This window comes from Poecilia formosa, unplaced genomic scaffold, assembly GCF_000485575.1.
Source record: "Poecilia formosa unplaced genomic scaffold, Poecilia_formosa-5.1.2 Scaffold119, whole genome shotgun sequence".
Lineage (NCBI taxonomy): Eukaryota > Metazoa > Chordata > Actinopteri > Cyprinodontiformes > Poeciliidae > Poecilia > Poecilia formosa.
The window spans coordinates 1,101,044-1,116,888 of record NW_006800058.1 but is presented as its reverse complement, the minus strand read 5'-3'; the positions used below and the strand labels follow the sequence as shown (position 1 = coordinate 1,116,888).

The following is a 15,845-nucleotide window of genomic DNA, read 5'->3' as shown; positions in this document are numbered from 1 at the left end:
GTGTGTGTGTGTGTGTGTGTGTGAGGGTGTGTGTGGTTCATTCAGAATATTTAAAAACATGGTGGTCCAGATTCTACCTCATCTCTCCTCATGAAGATCCTGTCACTGGAGAGCTGGCTGGGCCCTCAACAACCAAGCTTGCTAATAGATAATCTAGTGTTTTAAAAATGTTTATATATTTTCAAGAAATTAATAAAGCCTGAATATGATTTATTTATATGAAGACTTTTAAAAAATGAAGGTATTCCTGTGCAAAACACTGTGATGTATTATTAAAATGAAGGTTTTGATTATTTTTCTTTTATCTTTTTGAAAATATCATCATCTGCAAAGAATGCTTCAATGCACATTATTTTCTTTAAAAACACAATCCAAGGTATTTTTATCGTACAAACAGTGCAAACATTTCCTTTGTGACTTCAGGATTTAGTGCTGAACGTTTCAGAGCTCGGCTTGAAGGCAGATGCTTTGATCTTCTTCATCGACAAGACAAAATAAATGAGGATGAAGACACCTGCAAAAACAAAAATAAAACATAAAAAGTTAACAAACAGAACAAATCTCTGCTCTGAAAATGTTTCCACTGATTTGTGTGAAAAGGGTTACAAATGAAGAAGAGAAAAGCTTTATTTTGCTAGATTTTGTTTTTTCTCTCATCATGCTGCAATAAGTTCTTCAGACCTTGCAAGGAGTTGATAATGCAGAATACGTAGAGGCCAGGAGTGGTCAGCTGGCCGAATGAGAAGAAGATCAGACCCCAGGTGAGTCCCAGCAGGACCATCAGAACCAGCAGGGTGAAAACTTCTCGCTTGGCTTTGCTTTTCTTATTCGGTGCAGTCTGATTCGACAAAAATGAAACGAAACACAGGCTGGAGGGCACCGCTTATCCACAAAAAGCAGCCAAAATAAACTCACCAGCATATTGAATTCAAATCCAGTTCAGACCTAACATTTGGAAGCAGCTTTAAGTTTTTTTTTTGTTGTTTTTTGTTTTTTAATTGTACAAATTATATTTTCAGATTTTGCTTTCAATCCCAAATTTGATTTTTCAAATTTAGTATTGGATACACATTACTGTGCCAAATCCTTGTGGAATAAAAATCAGCAAATGAAAAGACGACAGGAGTTTTAGGGTTGAAGGATTTGCAAATTAAGTGCAAAATAAAAAGAAAATGAATCACGTGTTGCATATGTGACGTTATGCTGAAATGATGTTCAAACCAGCGAAGTTTACTTTGTAAAAAGCAAGAAAAGACAAGACTGCTACCTGGTAACTGCAGCAAAAATCTATTCTAAAAAGGGACTCTAAAATAATCCTGATTATTTTGTATACAAATAAAAATATGATCTACTTTGGACAAATCTGACATTGCCTTAAAATATTTTGACCAAAATTTTCTGCTAATATTTTTAGAAAATCTGAAAAAAAGTGTGATTATACCTGTTTGCTAAGTTTGTCACACATTAGCCATTTTGCGATCCCTCCAAACATGATGCCATTAAAGATGAACACCATGCTGAACAGGCCCAGTGTGGTACCCATCTTCACTTTGTCATCGGTGATGTAGCATCTAAAGCACAGACAGCAATTCATCGTGTTATGGAAAGGAAATAAAATCTGCAACAGAAACGGGACTGAAAACATCTGTAATAAACTTTGAATACGCTTTAGCCAAGTCAACTGTATGTCTGGTTCTTTTATTAAATAATGCGAAACATATAAGGTGAGAGTTGTACGGAAGAGGATTAGGGCCACTGAAAAAAAAAAATTCAAATTTTTTCTCAAATCTTGATTTTTTTTTCATTAAAATTTTTATGTCAGCCTTAGAATTTTGACTGTAATCTCTTAAGATCAAGAGTCAGACTTCTGAGAAAAAAGTCAGAATTTTTACTTTTTTTTCTATAATTTCTGGTGTCAAGTCAGAATACTAAGATTAATGTCAGAATTGTGAAAAAAAAAAAGTCTGATTTATTTATTTATTGCAGTGGCACTTATCCTCGTGCAGAACAGGAAGTGGTCTAAATGTGCTTGTGTGTCTGTGTTTTTCTTACACTGCGGTCTCATTAGGCCTAGACGGGTCCAGTGTGGCACGACCGTACATGTTGTGGTCAGTGATCACCACTACTGTCACAATGACCGCTGGAAGACCTGAAACACACCAGTTGACACCTTCATTTAAACCTGCAGACATTTAATGTCCAGTCTCAGACGATGCCACTCACCCCATCCCACCACGCTGAGTTTCAGCAGGTATCTCTTCACATAGACGTTGAAGACTTTGACCAATAGGATGTAGAGGTGGAAGCCCTCCAAGGCCATCCAGGTCACAGAGGCCAGCAGGGAGTAGTGAAGAAGAAGAGCCACGTAACGGCAAAGCGTGGTGGAGGACGACGCTGCGGCTGCCTGGCTGGGCAGGAAGTGAACGTTGAGGAGGATCAGAGCGACTGCCAGGCTGATGTGGATCTTCTTGGAATCGTCTCCTCTGAGTTTTCTGTCAGACACAGAAGACGAGGTCAGATGTAGATGACAACTTTTGCTCAGACTCCATGCTGCTCACACCGTGTCACAGAAAATCCAGGTGTCACGAAAAGGAGCAGGACCGGCAGAGTGGACGACTAATCGAGAGACCAGAGAAAAAATAACAGAACTAGAAGAAAAGGTAAATAAGACCTGGAGTCGATGTGGGCAAAGAGAAGAACTCCACTACCTGTCTGCGATGAAGAGCAAAACGGCGATGACCAGAGCGGTCAGGGAGATGCCGCAGCCAATGTAGGAAATGTAGGACAGGATCACCTCGTCTTCAGGGGAGAGATCTGCAGACACCTGTGTGAAATTGACAGCATTGCTTTACAAACTGGTGTTGTGGCAATATCATGACACAATTTTAAAAAATGAAATTGACTTTATAAACTGTGAAGCACTATAAAACTAGAATTGTTAATACTTTTTGTTGTAAGCATGTCTTTTATGTTATATACTCGTGTGAAGATAAAAAAGTCCTCTTGGAGAGTTATTTACTTTCACAGTTCAATAGAATGTGATGCAGAAGTTATAGTGATGCATAAATGTCTTTTTGTTGTTTTTTTTCTTTTTTTTTTACAATATTTTTGGTCTCAATGACATGACATTCTATAAGTTTAGGCTTAGTTTGGTTCCAGCTGTTTGGTTACCCGAAGCAGAAATATGAGTCAATTTGAAGCTGTGCCTTTTACTGAGTACCTGACAGAATAAAACATTAATCTTTGCTGTTTCTGGTTCACTGAACTGTCCCAAATACACACAGAGAGAAATTTGTGTGTTAAAAAGTACAAGTTCTCAATTACAAAAGTAAACATGCATTTTTGTCATCAATGAATAGATACTTTAGCATAAAAAAAGCCCAATAGCATTATAAATAATTTAGCCTCTCTACTTACTCCAACCTGCTTTCCCATGGATGAAACAGCAGGTAAAGGAACTTACCTACCGTCAGCAGACGTTTACTTATTGCCACCATTTGTTCAATCGGCGCTCAGTGGCGTCACTTTGCTCTGACACCAGGTAACGTTTGTCAGACACCTGCAGCCGACTGTTAGTGCCTCATGGACACATTAATCACATGGACTGGAGACAGGAGAGTGACTCCTCTTTTTCTCAAGCAAATGTATTACTTTGGTATCACTAATGTCTGTTAATATGCTTTACACTTTTGTTATTTTAAATATGTCCTTATTTTCATATTTATGATCATTTTTTATGAGCCAGATTTTTTTGCTGCTCCACACACACTGCATGATCCAAGTGGGCGGAGCATAACAACGGGTTACATATTTCACAGTTCATTAAATGGCTTCATTAGTTTATTTCTTCTTCTTCAATAGATACTCATCTTTTAGAAGTGACCTTTAAAAAGTAATTTTGGTAACACTTTGTGTGCATACTACCATGATAATGTCACTAACATGACATAACACCAGTTTTGAACATGAAGGAGTCTTCATGAATGTCTATGACAAACAGGTGTGTTTTTAATGTTCCATAGTATGCCTGGAAATGCCAAACAATGGGAAAAATGCCCTCAGAAATGACTGAAGCTGTCAATTCACAAGTAATTAAAATGTGTTTAAGTCTGTGGGTTAAACACATTTGGGGTTGGAGAAAATCTGCAATAAATTCAAACTTGTGCACCCAAGGCTATTGAAACGATCTAACTGAAGTTGTGTGGTACTCCTGAAAGCAAACTTGTGCATGTATGTAAAATTCTGACCTCAATGTTTTAACATTCTCCTGATGTTATAGAAAGACAAGATGAAGTTTAAACTAAAAGCTGGTCTTACCATCAGCACACCAAAGTATGTGAGATGATCACAGGAGCAGGTGATGTGATTCTGATCCCACTTTGTCTCACAACCTGAAGTGCTGAAGTCTGAGAGAGAGAGAGAGAGAGAGAGAGAGAGAGAGAGAGAGAGAAAGAGAGAAAGAGAAAAGCTGTATTGTTCTTTAGATTTCCGTTATGTTTCTGCATATCAAAGTGGTGTTACTTTGGATACTCACTTTTCTCTCTGGTGTTCAGGAACACACACTGGGGCTTCATTGTTTTCTAGAGAGAAAACAACATTCCTTGTTTAACATCTAATTGGTGAATTCTATCCATCAGTGACAACATAAAACAGACTTCACAGTCTTACAGAAAACTGAAACTATAATCATTCTTACATCTATGCTTGTTTCCGTGTTTATGGTGAAGCTGACTCGGTCCTGAAGTCCTGAAACGCTCCTGCCCCTGACACTCAGGCCAATAAGCCGACGGTCATACAGTTCATCTGAGCGCTCCAGAGCCGTCTGCCAAACAAAACACACTCTGCTGAATTCAACGTTTTTCAAGTAAGCGAATTAGAAAACATGTGTCTCCTAATGATGTTCGTTTACAGTAGCATTTCAATTTTAGCAGTTATTCACACAAACAGTAGCACAATATCCTTAATTACACTGATATGACAATGTAATAATATCACGTATGACTAAATCTACTTTTTAATTATGCAATGTAACATCAAGATGCAATGTTGTTAGGTTCTGGTTTACCCTTCCTGTTACAAATGTCCTGTTTAACAGAAAACACTTGATTTCAGCTGATTTGCCATTTTCATTCATTTATGAAACAAAGGTGAAAATTTAGAGAATCACTCTGTATTACAAAATCTAACATTCTTCCTGTCTGAGCATCATTTACAATAACCCACCTGTGGCCAACATAAATTGAAAGAGCATGTCTCAGAAAGATTATTTTAACTATGGCATTCTGACATCTAGGTTGAGTCTTTTTTTATTTATTTTTTAAACACACATTGTCATTTGAAACTCTGCAGCAAGACTGTGGTCTTCTACAACCGTCACAAAACTCAACTGGACAGTTAAACCAGGATACGGCTCATCGAAGTGAACAGAGTGATGGAAACAGGATGGACGGCGGCGTCACTGACCTCATTAGGTAACTGGATCATGCAGAACACAATAGTATTGTTCTGGCCAGCATTGAGCTCACTTGGAAGGTGAACTCTCAATTTGCTGTTTGAAACATCTGAATCTGTCATTACCTACAAAGGAGCCAGAAAGAGAAAGAACAGAACAGAGGAAGATAAATACAGTTTGAACTGCAGTAGGTAAAAAAATAAAAAATAAATAAATAAATAGAACTGCATGTAGTTGTCAACGGGTTCCAAGCCCCAGGAACGCCGCAAGGAATTTTGGGTCTCATGACAAACAATAAAATTGCTCCCCTTCCTTCTCCCCCATGCAGCTACGTTCACCAAGTCTTGAGTCTGTCTGACCCAACAGAAGCTTTACATGACCAACTTTAAGGTCTTGCAACTTTCTTGCTTTCTTTGGTCTAATACTGATACCAGCACAGTATTTACTGCTGGTGAAATATTCATGCAAAGGTCTGCATACAGTATCCAATTCACTATTCGAAGTAAAACTAAAATCAGACTAAAAAATCTAAGGGTCAAATCTTAGTCTCTATTTTCTTATTACGAAAACATTATATATTAAAATAAAAAATAAAACAATGTAATTTTACCACCATTCCAAAACATGTAACAGGCTGTCACCTTTTTGTCACTGGCTGAAATGTGAAGACCTTTAAAGTCACCAGTGGGTCTGTGCAGTAAAGCCACCATGTTGTCCTGGTATAAGGCTGCTGAATTATTAGTGAACTCAGTTTTCTCCAGAGCTTCCTGTAGGACTCCAAGGGCTCTTGTGAAAAATCATAAGCGGATAGTTGACCAACCAAATCAACACCTTGTTATTAATACACAAATTCAGATGATCTGTATGATAAAAAAGATTAAAATATTCACTTGACAGTGTCGTTATGGGGAACATTATGCAGTAGTAACATGAAGGTTTCCATGCAGCAGCTTGCATGATCAGCATCGTTCTGTTCTGAAGATTTAATTAATACATAGTTTATATGAGAAAATGGAAAACAGAAAATAATCTTCCTTCTGGTACCTGTTGATGTTTACGTACCTGGATCAGAAGGCTGTTTGCAGTTTAAATAGTCTAATGCTTTACAACAACCTGGAGATAGGGAATGTTTTTTGGCTGCACTGCCATTTGTTTCCACATTGTGATGAAACATGAAAGACAAGATCAGCCAGCAGAGAGTCCAACGCCTCATTCTGTGAGACAGAGACAACATTCAGCTCACAGCAGCTGCTTGTGGTTAGAGTCGCTGTGTTAATGAACACCAGTGCAGAGAACAATTATTAATGAAACCAAATATAACATTTGTACTTGTTTTTTTTCCTGATTGTCTCAAAGTCTGCACAAGTTCTTACACCAAACTAAACTTTACTGTGTCTTTTTTAAATTAGTTACAAACATTGATGTAATTATGCAGCCAGAAATTTGCATATGTCAGATAAAAAGACAGAAACAGTCTTTTTCTCACAGTTGAAAGCTAAATCAGACAAAACTTGTCAAGTTTTAGGTCAGTCAGAAATACCCAAATTATTTCTGTTTGCTAAATGAGGATATGTCAGAAATAAGGTTGAGTGATGTGCTACACTGATTCAGACATATTCCTCAGTGATATATTCACGCAGGTGGTGACATTTGACTTTTTTTTTTTTAGTGCAACAATGTAAACAAGCAAAAACAACAAAAAACAAAACTGAAAATAAGGCTTAAAAACATCATGCTGTGTGTAATTATTCTATATAATGAGCTTTACTCAGTGAACTAAATTATTGAAAGAAGGAAACTTTTGAATACCCCAACTCATTTAGTCTTTATAAGGCCTGCTTAACAGTAAAACACAGTGAGGTAAACTTGAGTTCACTTTCAGTCCCACCCATTAAAACAACATCATTTATGTTGTTTTGTTGTTATGATGTTGTGTTGACCCACAACATCATTTATGTTGTTTTAATTAGAATTTATTTAAAACTTCTGCTGCTGTTGGAAGCTTCACCTGTTTCTGGGATGAGCAAAGTCAGCAGTGTTTCAGGATCCAAACAACTGGTCAACACGATCATTTTCTAAATATAAAATGTTTAAAAATCTTAAATCTTATGGTTAAACCTTAACCTGCATCGCTAAACACAAAATTAAAATTGAATAAAATAAATTGTTTTTTTTTTTGTTTTTTTTTATGAAATCTTTCTTTTCAGTGAGTTAGTTTGAGCTTCTACACAGTTTTTATTTCTGTGCACCTTGTTAAATAAAACACAGGTTCTGCTTTGGTCTGACTTCGATGCAACCAGCTTAAATAAGAAATGTGAAGAAAATCATATCCTACCTGCAGTAATGCGTCTGCTTCATGACCAGGTGGAACATGAAGATACAACTGATGTGACAGCAGGAGACCAACCTTCACTTTAAACCAGTTAAAAATAACATGTAAATGAGACTCCAGAGAAAAACAGGAAGCTTCCAGACAGATATGTGTCTGTTCTGAATCATTGCAATAAAGAAAAATGTGTGTGTAAAGATAATTGTTTGCATCAAAGACAATCAGATACCAGAATTTTGACAGCTTTGCACATTTATTTAACCTCATTATTTTGAGCAACTATTTGTTGGTCTATTTAACAAAACTAAATCATGTTCTTGTGAAGATGCTAAAAGGTTTGAGGTTTTAACTTTTAACTTTATGTTCACTTCCTGTCTGGTTCACAATAACTGACTTGGTGTTTGAAACATTTGCCACCACATGTGCAGCTCTGAAGACAGAATCATCAGTTCACTACAACCTTTGAGAAATCCAAAACTCAGAAAGAAAAACTTCAATGCAAAGTTTAAATGTACGATTTCCAATCCATGGTTTTTATGGGTTTAAAATGCAAACTGCTGTAATACTTCTTAAAAGCACAGATCTACGTCAATTTCCTGAGGCTTTCTTTGGAACAAATGGGATGGAAACCCATTTGAAGAGGGATGAGTGATCACGCAAATGAGATTTGCAGTGAGAACAAAGCCGTGTCTGTGCTTCTACCAAAAAGGTGATGTCTTTTATCCAAATAGCATGAAACCAAAACTAACCTGTTTTTTTTTTTGTGTTTGTTTGTTAGTATTTTTTTTACACGTCATGCATCTGGTCCAGCAGAGTTCTGAGAACGCTTTAGTTAGTTAATGGATTCAAAACAGTGTCTCTGAACTCAGCTGGATGAACAGCCGGTGTTGGTTCCGATCCAACAAATAACCAAGAAACAATTAATAACGACAACAGAAAGGTTTTAGTCAAGACCTGCACACAAAGACTGCCAGGATCTTCGGCTTTTTTAGTTTTTTTTTCTAGGTTTGTAGTTTAATTCATTTGTTATCTGTGGGTTGCCTTTGTTCTCCTCTGTTTTCAGCCTTGTTTCTGTTTTACTTTAGGTCAGTCTGGTTCTTGTGTTGCTTCCCCAGCTTCCCTGTCACTGTTACTGTTACTTCTTCTTACTCCTTTGTGTTATTTCTCTCCCTCAGCCTGCCTTCTCCTTTGCCCTCACAGCTGCACCTTGTTTTCTAATTAACACCAGTCCATTATTCCAGTGTTTAAACTCATTTAGGAGACAGAGGAACGTGGGAACACAGATGATGAAGTGTTGGGAAGTGAAGCCACACTGCATCCTGATTCCTATCTAATTTGACTCCATAATCAAACTTTAGTCATGGATCCACTTTCTCATAAGCATTCAAAACAGCAGTTGTTTATATTTCTGCTGCTGAGCTGTAGCTATATAGAATGACTATTCAAATAAAAAAAATCCCTATGAGCCAACTTAAATATTAAATCACAGTCCACATAATATTTCAAAGTTTTATCACCATCACATCCCTCTGCCCAGGTGATCAGTAGGGTGATGTATACCACTGATTATATAATATATAATTAGTTGTGGAGCAATCAGGCTGACTGCTGTAAATATTTAAATACTGTGGTGATACTGCTGACAATGCATCAGCCCTGATGGAAGTCTGTTTTTTTTTTTGTTTTGTTTTGTTTAGTATTGTATTTTAGAAATGTCTGGTTTCCCCGCAATGTAAAGATTATCAGATTTATTCTTATCCATAGCTTCTTTGTTCTGTGTCATACTGACAAAATAAAAGTTGTAAATGTAATTTAAAAAATGTATATAACATCCAATCAGCTGCAGACAGTTCTTTTGTCTTACAATGCTGTGGTATGCCTCCAATTCACCACTAAAACACACAAACATAAAAAATGACAGAAGTTAAACTTCTACATGAACAGAGTGTTCGGGCTGCCCAAATCTGCTGGATAAAGTGGGGTATTTTTGCCTCCTAGTGGTAAAAAGAAAGAAGTACCTGCTACAGGGATAGTTAATGGTTGGCCAACTTATTAAAGAAGCATGCATAAAAGACTGGCATAAAGGTCTTAATATAAAATGTATTTGGAGATAATTGACAGAGCTTTAACTTTCACTTTAACAGTGTTCCACAGAGCCAGCCTACGGCATAATCAGACTAAGCAGCTGTTTAGAGCAGCGCTTCTCAACTCCAGTCCTCAGGCCCCCCCTGCTCTGCATGTTTTAGATGTGTCTCTATTCCAGAACAGCTGATTCAGATGATTACATGCCCATCAAGTGCTGCAGAAGCCTGTTAATCACCCACAGATTCAATCCAGGTGTGTGGCAGAAGGGAAACACCTAAAACATGCAGGGCAGGGGGGCCTGAGGACCGGAATTGAGAAACACTGGTTTAGAGCAAAAGCACAAATTAATAACAAAAGTTTAAATAGATGTACTATTGACAGATCAGTAAGACTTAAAAGTAAAAAAAAGAAAAAGTAAAAGTAAAAGAAAACAATCATTGATAATTTCCATTCTCTCCTTTGACAATACTGACTTTAAAAACAAATATATCTTCTACCATTTTCAAACATGTAAGAAAAAAAAACACCATATAAATGATGTGAATCATGTAACTATAGCTTTCAGTGACACAGTGTTGGTTGGACATTCAACCCGTGTCTTAATTATTTTTTTCTAATTTTGTATTTTAGTAACTTTAGTCTTTGGTATAATGCACAAATGTTCAGACAAGAATTAACTAAATCTTTTGGCATTAAATTCACATCTGGTGTAAAAACTGAGGAAAAATAGCGTGTCTGATATCACGGGGGAAACATGCAGCACTAAATAAAAAATAATAATATGGAGCTGGGGAAACCAAAAGTTTCAAAATCAACTAACAAAGAGGAGAGTGATCATTCACATATTTATTCAAAACTATTAATTAAGGAAAACGACATCACAACTGTGTTCAAACAAAAAAACTAGAAACATAAAATGTGAAGGAGTAAACAAGCAGGAGGAATCACAGGAATGATTATAAAGATGTTTTTTTTTTATCTTAACACAAAAATGTATGTTTACAAAACTGAATGATGAGCTGAAAAAACACACCGGATTATATATAATGACTGATCAAATCATTAAAACACAAGAGGGGTAGCTAAGCATGTAAATTACTAAATAAAAGAAATAAAAGTGTACAGAAATTCACTAATAAACTAAACACACAAAAAAATGCAAATCAACGATATTAAACTATAAATACAAATATTCAACAAAATGCCAAATGCTAGTTTAACTGTAGTAAATATCACTTTATATACCATTTATGAATCATCCAGATATTTGGTGGATTTCAGGTTTTTCAGAGCTTGTGTCTTTGGTCTTTTTCAAAGACAATACAAAATAAATGAAGATGAAGAAACCTGGGGGGAAAAAAGAAAGTGGAGAAAATGTCAGCGTCATGTAAATAATGCTGGAGCACTGACAAATAGATAATCAGGTCACAGCCTGTTTGATTTGCACCAGGTGCCACAACACAACAGAACACATTCAGTCACGTTGCAACGAGCTCTCCTGACCTTGCAGAGGGTTTAGGATGCAGAAGGCGTAGAGTGCAGGAGTGGTCAGGTTACCAAACGAGAAGAAGATGACTCCCCAGGGGAGGCCCAGCAGAACCAGAAGCAACAGCAAGGTGACCATTTCTGGCTTGGCGTTTTTAAGGCCGCTCCATCCGTGCTGATTCACCAAACATGAAGGGAAACACATGGACAAAATTATCAAGACATTATTACATGCTCGGTCAGGCTACATTTGCACAATACTGCTGCCTAGGAACTGCGCGTATTTTCAGACGTTGACTGGGGGATAATTCCACTTTTAGATTTAACAGTAGACACAGTAAGCTGTAGTTGTCATGCCAGGTCACTAGATGGTGCTGTTATTTTAGCATGTCAATCACTGGTATCGTGTCATTGACTTTCAATCAATCCCTCATACCGAGCACGCAGGGAGCAACGGTGGAGAAATGGCTATAATGGTAGAAGCTTGTTAAAGAATAAATCACAATACGAGAAAAAAAAAAAGGTGACAAACCTTATGATAACATATAATAATAATAATTACCTCTTTTCTCATGTGGGAGTCCGCAAAATATTTCACTGTGATTCCAAACATTATCAGATTGAACAGGAACATCAAACTGAATAATCCAAGTGTGGTCCCCATTTTCACTTTGTCTTCGGTTACGTAGCATCTGTATGTAGAAGAAAGGGAAAAGCAACCATTTTTGTCATATAATAGGAAAAACATAAATAAAATGTTATACACAGTGCTTCTGCTTTAACATTAAGACAGAATTCAAAGTACAGTATATTTAAGATAGTTTATTATTTAAATGTAAGTTTTTTTGACTGTCTTTTCTTTACACTGTTGTTCCGTTGGGGTTGGACAAGTTTAGAGAAGTACGACCATATGTGTTTTTGTCGACGATCACCACCACTGACACAATGACCGCTGGAAGACCTGAAACACAACGATTGGTACATTCTTAAAGCTGTAAATACTTATCCTCCAGTATCACACGATGCCACTCACCCCATCCCACCACGCTGAGTTTCAGCAGGTATCGTCTCACATAGACGTTGAAGACTTTGACCAGAAGAAGGTAGAGGTGAAAGCCCTCCAAGGCCATCCAGGTGAAAGAGGCCAGCAGGGAGTAGTGAAGAAGAAGAGCCACATAGAGACAAAGCTCAGTGGAGGACAACGCTGCTGCCGCCTGACTGGAGAGGAAGTGAACGTTGAGGAGGATCAAAGAAGCTGCCAGGCTGATGTGGATCTTCTTGGAATCGTCTCCTCTGAGTTTTCTGTCAGACACAGAAGACATTCTTTATGTCAACAAAGTGGCTTTAGACCAGTGGTCCCCAAACTACGGCCCGCGGGCCAGATCCGGCCCGCCTCCACATTTGGTCTGGCCCCCTGAACAATACCAGAGCATTCAGATTTTTTTTTTTCCATTTACCGTATTTTCCGGATTACAAGCTGTTTATATGTGGGGTTTTTCTTCAACCACCAGGGGGCTCTTTAGCAGGAAGTGAATCATTGGAAGTCTCGGTTACTTGCGTGTCAACATTGAGCCCACAAGCAGCAAAATGAGTAAGAAACAGATCAGGTATCTTTGGAAAGTTTCTTTGCAAAGGGGAAAAGGCCCAGAGAAGAGACAGGAGAATGGATTTATCCCGGACCGGTAGGTGAGTCAAACATTACAAGCCGCTCTGCTGCTAATGAGGCTATGAGCCATGTTGAGACCAAGCAGGCTGTGGATATAAGCAACACTTCGGGTGTCATTGTCTCCCATCACTCCCAGATGGGACCGTCTCGTTGCAGAGAAACAAGCTCAGGGCTCCAGTTAGTCATTATCGTGAGTTAAAATTTTCACAAAAGTAAAATGTTCGTTTTTGTGACGCTTCTGTATCTTATTTTGAAGGGATATAGAAATGTTACCATAACACCAGAGTCAGAGCGTTTGGGCAGTGGTCGAGAGGAAATGAGTAGAGCTTGTGAGTCTTAAATCTTGTTTAGACGGCAAGATTTAAGGACTTTCGGCCGATTCTCCAAACCTTTGTGACCACAGAGCTGATAAAAGAACAACAGGTTCGATCGGTTCGTGTCTCCAAGGCAGGAGCAACACGAACCGATTCCAGAGGATAATCCAGTAAAACCCCCAAACATAGCGGGCATTTAGAATAACCAAACACGGATGACGATGTAGAAACAATAGTGATAGTTTGTGGAGTCATTTTAAGTGACAAAAGACGTAACAAAAAGAAAAGGCGATGGATAAAAGACGACGGGAGCAGCCGCTCTATTTGCTGCACTATGATTTGGAGGTGACTGTGTTTTTTCATATTTAACATTTTTAACTAAATAAACATAATAATGACCTTTAGATTTAATAATAAACATTTCGACATATCATCTCCGATATCCACCGGACTCTCAGTTGCGCGATATGTCAGCTGTTTGGGATTCCCCTCTGTTCTGACGTCACCGCGCTTTCTGATTGGCTACCTGTCACATTCAGTTACCGTAATAAGTTCAGTTAAATTTAATGTTGGCAACTTTTTCTTTGTCAACCCTAATAAATGTGATATTCAGTTGACCTGTTATGACTCAAATTTTGGGTGTCCGCCCCCCTCTGCTGCTGCTGCATCGTTGTGGCTTATATGTGTATGTTTACTGGTTAAAAAAATAAATAAATAAACTTTGGGGTTGTGGCTTAGAGTTCAGTGCGGCTGATAGTTAGGAAAATACGGTTTATAATCCTTCCTGGATTTTTTCTGTGAAGAACCCAGAGAGGGTTATTTGATTGTGCTTTCTGGAAAACAATATATTTTTACATTTAGGCACTCCTGCAATCATCACACCTTTTCTGTTACAAACTGACTCCGGCCCCCCACCAGAGAAGGGGAAAGTTATGTGGCCCTTGGAGGAAAATGTTTGGGGACCACTACATTAAACTTTTCTTTTTTTTACCCTGTGCGTACGAGGATTTTTTACATTTTATTTTTTATTTTTTCCGTGATTTCACTTCCCCGAAACAGATGTTATGTCTGCCGCGCTTCTGAGCACCGCTCTCCTTCTGGGTGCGGGAGGGTCACGTCTTCACCTTCATTAGTTAAAGCCACAGGGTGAGTTAAGTTTAATTCTTTGCAGCGGCAGAGCCGCGTCCACCTTGGTTGTGCTGCCGCAGCGAACTGCGCATGTTATGATCTAATTAACTTGTTCACCTTTATTTATTTCCTCAAGATAAACTGCCAGCTCCTCTGTTTAGACTATAAATGGGTTCAACATTGCATTCTCTTTAGTTTTCTCTGTTCTGTATGTAATGGAGACTGAAATTAAACGCACCATTTCTACCAAGGTTTTTGAATGGGCTTCCTAACCAGACGCTCCAAAGCGTCCGGTGTTATGCCCAGGTGTTATTCTTTAAATGTATTTAAAGAATAACTTCAGCGAATAATTGTGTGAGATCCCAGCGTGGAGCAAGTAACTCCAATCACACCAATCAGATTGCTGCGGCACATCAATATAAAATAAATACAGAGTTGAATGGCTTCAATAATTACTCATTTAATATATCCAATTCATATGATGTTCTGATTAGCTTGATGACTTTCAATTGCCCCTTTTCCACGAGACAATTGAAAGTCATCAAGCAAATCAGAACAGCGGAGAGGACTTAGACATTCATCCGGGATGCTTCGACTAAGGTTACCAAGGGACCAGCCCCTATACATTTAAAGCCGGGAGGAAGCGGGGAAAGAGAGACAGAGACTGCGGCAACGTGTCGGTTGGTCTGTGTTATCCAGAAAGCAGTTGGGCACAATATCGCAACACCAACACCGTGAGTGAAACAATGACTGGGGCAGCCTACTATATGATATACTCGGGGACCATTTCCTTATTATACGTCCACATTTGTAGAGTACGGAACTAATCGCGTCCCGTTTAGGTTCAATACGTGACGTGTGGCAACCTTAACTATAGAGTCTATTCTTTGTTCCTTATAATGCTAACTAATACGTTAGTTCAAAAGGAATAAGAGAAAATAGCTGATTTAGGAAAAATGAAATAATCATTTGAGTTATGGGCAAATCCCAAATCTATGAAATAACACTTTACCTGTTGACTGTGAACAGCAAAACAGTGATGACAAGAGCAAACAGAGAGATACCACAGCCGATGTAAGTGATGTAGGACAGGATCTCAGCATCTTTGGCTGAGAGGTCTGCAGACACCTGAGGAGAAAAAATACTCACATTCTATTGCTCATCTACACCTATCAATTTTCTAGCAAGATAAAATTTAGAAAAAGCTTAACATTTTAAAGCTACAGTTATCTTTATAATGTGGATACTCAATTCAGTGAACTGCCATCACTTATAAAAATGAAGCTATGCCAAAATGGAAGTCCAACCCCTTTGCTTCTACAATGAAAGAGTCAGGTGCTGACTGTCTGCATTCCCAGGAGCAAAGATAAGTATGACTGTGGATAT

The 15,845-nt window shown here is 38.1% G+C and overlaps 2 protein-coding genes across 2 annotated transcripts in view; both read right to left on the bottom strand.

Annotated features, from left to right (window-relative positions):
* Positions 1–55: 55 nt before the first annotated feature.
* LOC103143976 (adhesion G-protein coupled receptor G5-like) lies at positions 56–9,206 on the bottom strand. The gene is made up of 14 exons (XM_007560710.2): positions 7,788–9,206; positions 6,515–6,666; positions 6,343–6,427; positions 6,094–6,238; positions 5,464–5,577; positions 4,697–4,822; positions 4,535–4,580; positions 4,318–4,406; positions 2,709–2,824; positions 2,224–2,492; positions 2,053–2,149; positions 1,442–1,571; positions 682–838; positions 56–514 (listed from the first exon to the last, which is right to left on the bottom strand). The coding sequence occupies exons 1-14, from the start codon at positions 7,823–7,825 to the stop codon at positions 420–422; spliced, it is 1,659 nt and encodes a 552-aa protein (XP_007560772.1). The 5' UTR covers positions 7,826–9,206; the 3' UTR covers positions 56–419.
* A 1,493-nt stretch (positions 9,207–10,699) lies between these two features.
* Positions 10,700–15,845, bottom strand: part of LOC103143991 (adhesion G-protein coupled receptor G2-like) — a 6,005-nt gene continuing 859 nt past the window's right edge. The window contains exons 3-8 of the mRNA XM_016675677.1: positions 15,472–15,587; positions 12,385–12,653; positions 12,216–12,312; positions 11,914–12,043; positions 11,370–11,526; positions 10,700–11,213 (exon numbers count right to left, since the gene is read on the bottom strand). Coding sequence (XP_016531163.1) covers positions 11,122–11,213; positions 11,370–11,526; positions 11,914–12,043; positions 12,216–12,312; positions 12,385–12,653; positions 15,472–15,587 — 861 coding nt within the window. The 3' untranslated portion in view covers positions 10,700–11,121. The remainder of the gene's footprint in view (positions 11,214–11,369; positions 11,527–11,913; positions 12,044–12,215; positions 12,313–12,384; positions 12,654–15,471; positions 15,588–15,845) is intronic.

What these genes read in the sequence shown, in the direction of transcription:
- LOC103143976 (XM_007560710.2), bottom strand. Translation starts at nt 7,825, where the DNA reads ATGTTCCACCTGGTCATGAAGCAGACGCATTACTGCAG. An exon ending in CCTGAACACCAGAGAGAAAA is followed by an intron (nt 4,407 to 4,534) that starts GTGAGTATCCAA and finishes TCTCTCTCTCAG; the next exon opens with ACTTCAGCACTTCAGGTTGT. An exon ending in ACTCAGCGTGGTGGGATGGG is followed by an intron (nt 2,150 to 2,223) that starts GTGAGTGGCATC and finishes GGTGTGTTTCAG; the next exon opens with GTCTTCCAGCGGTCATTGTG.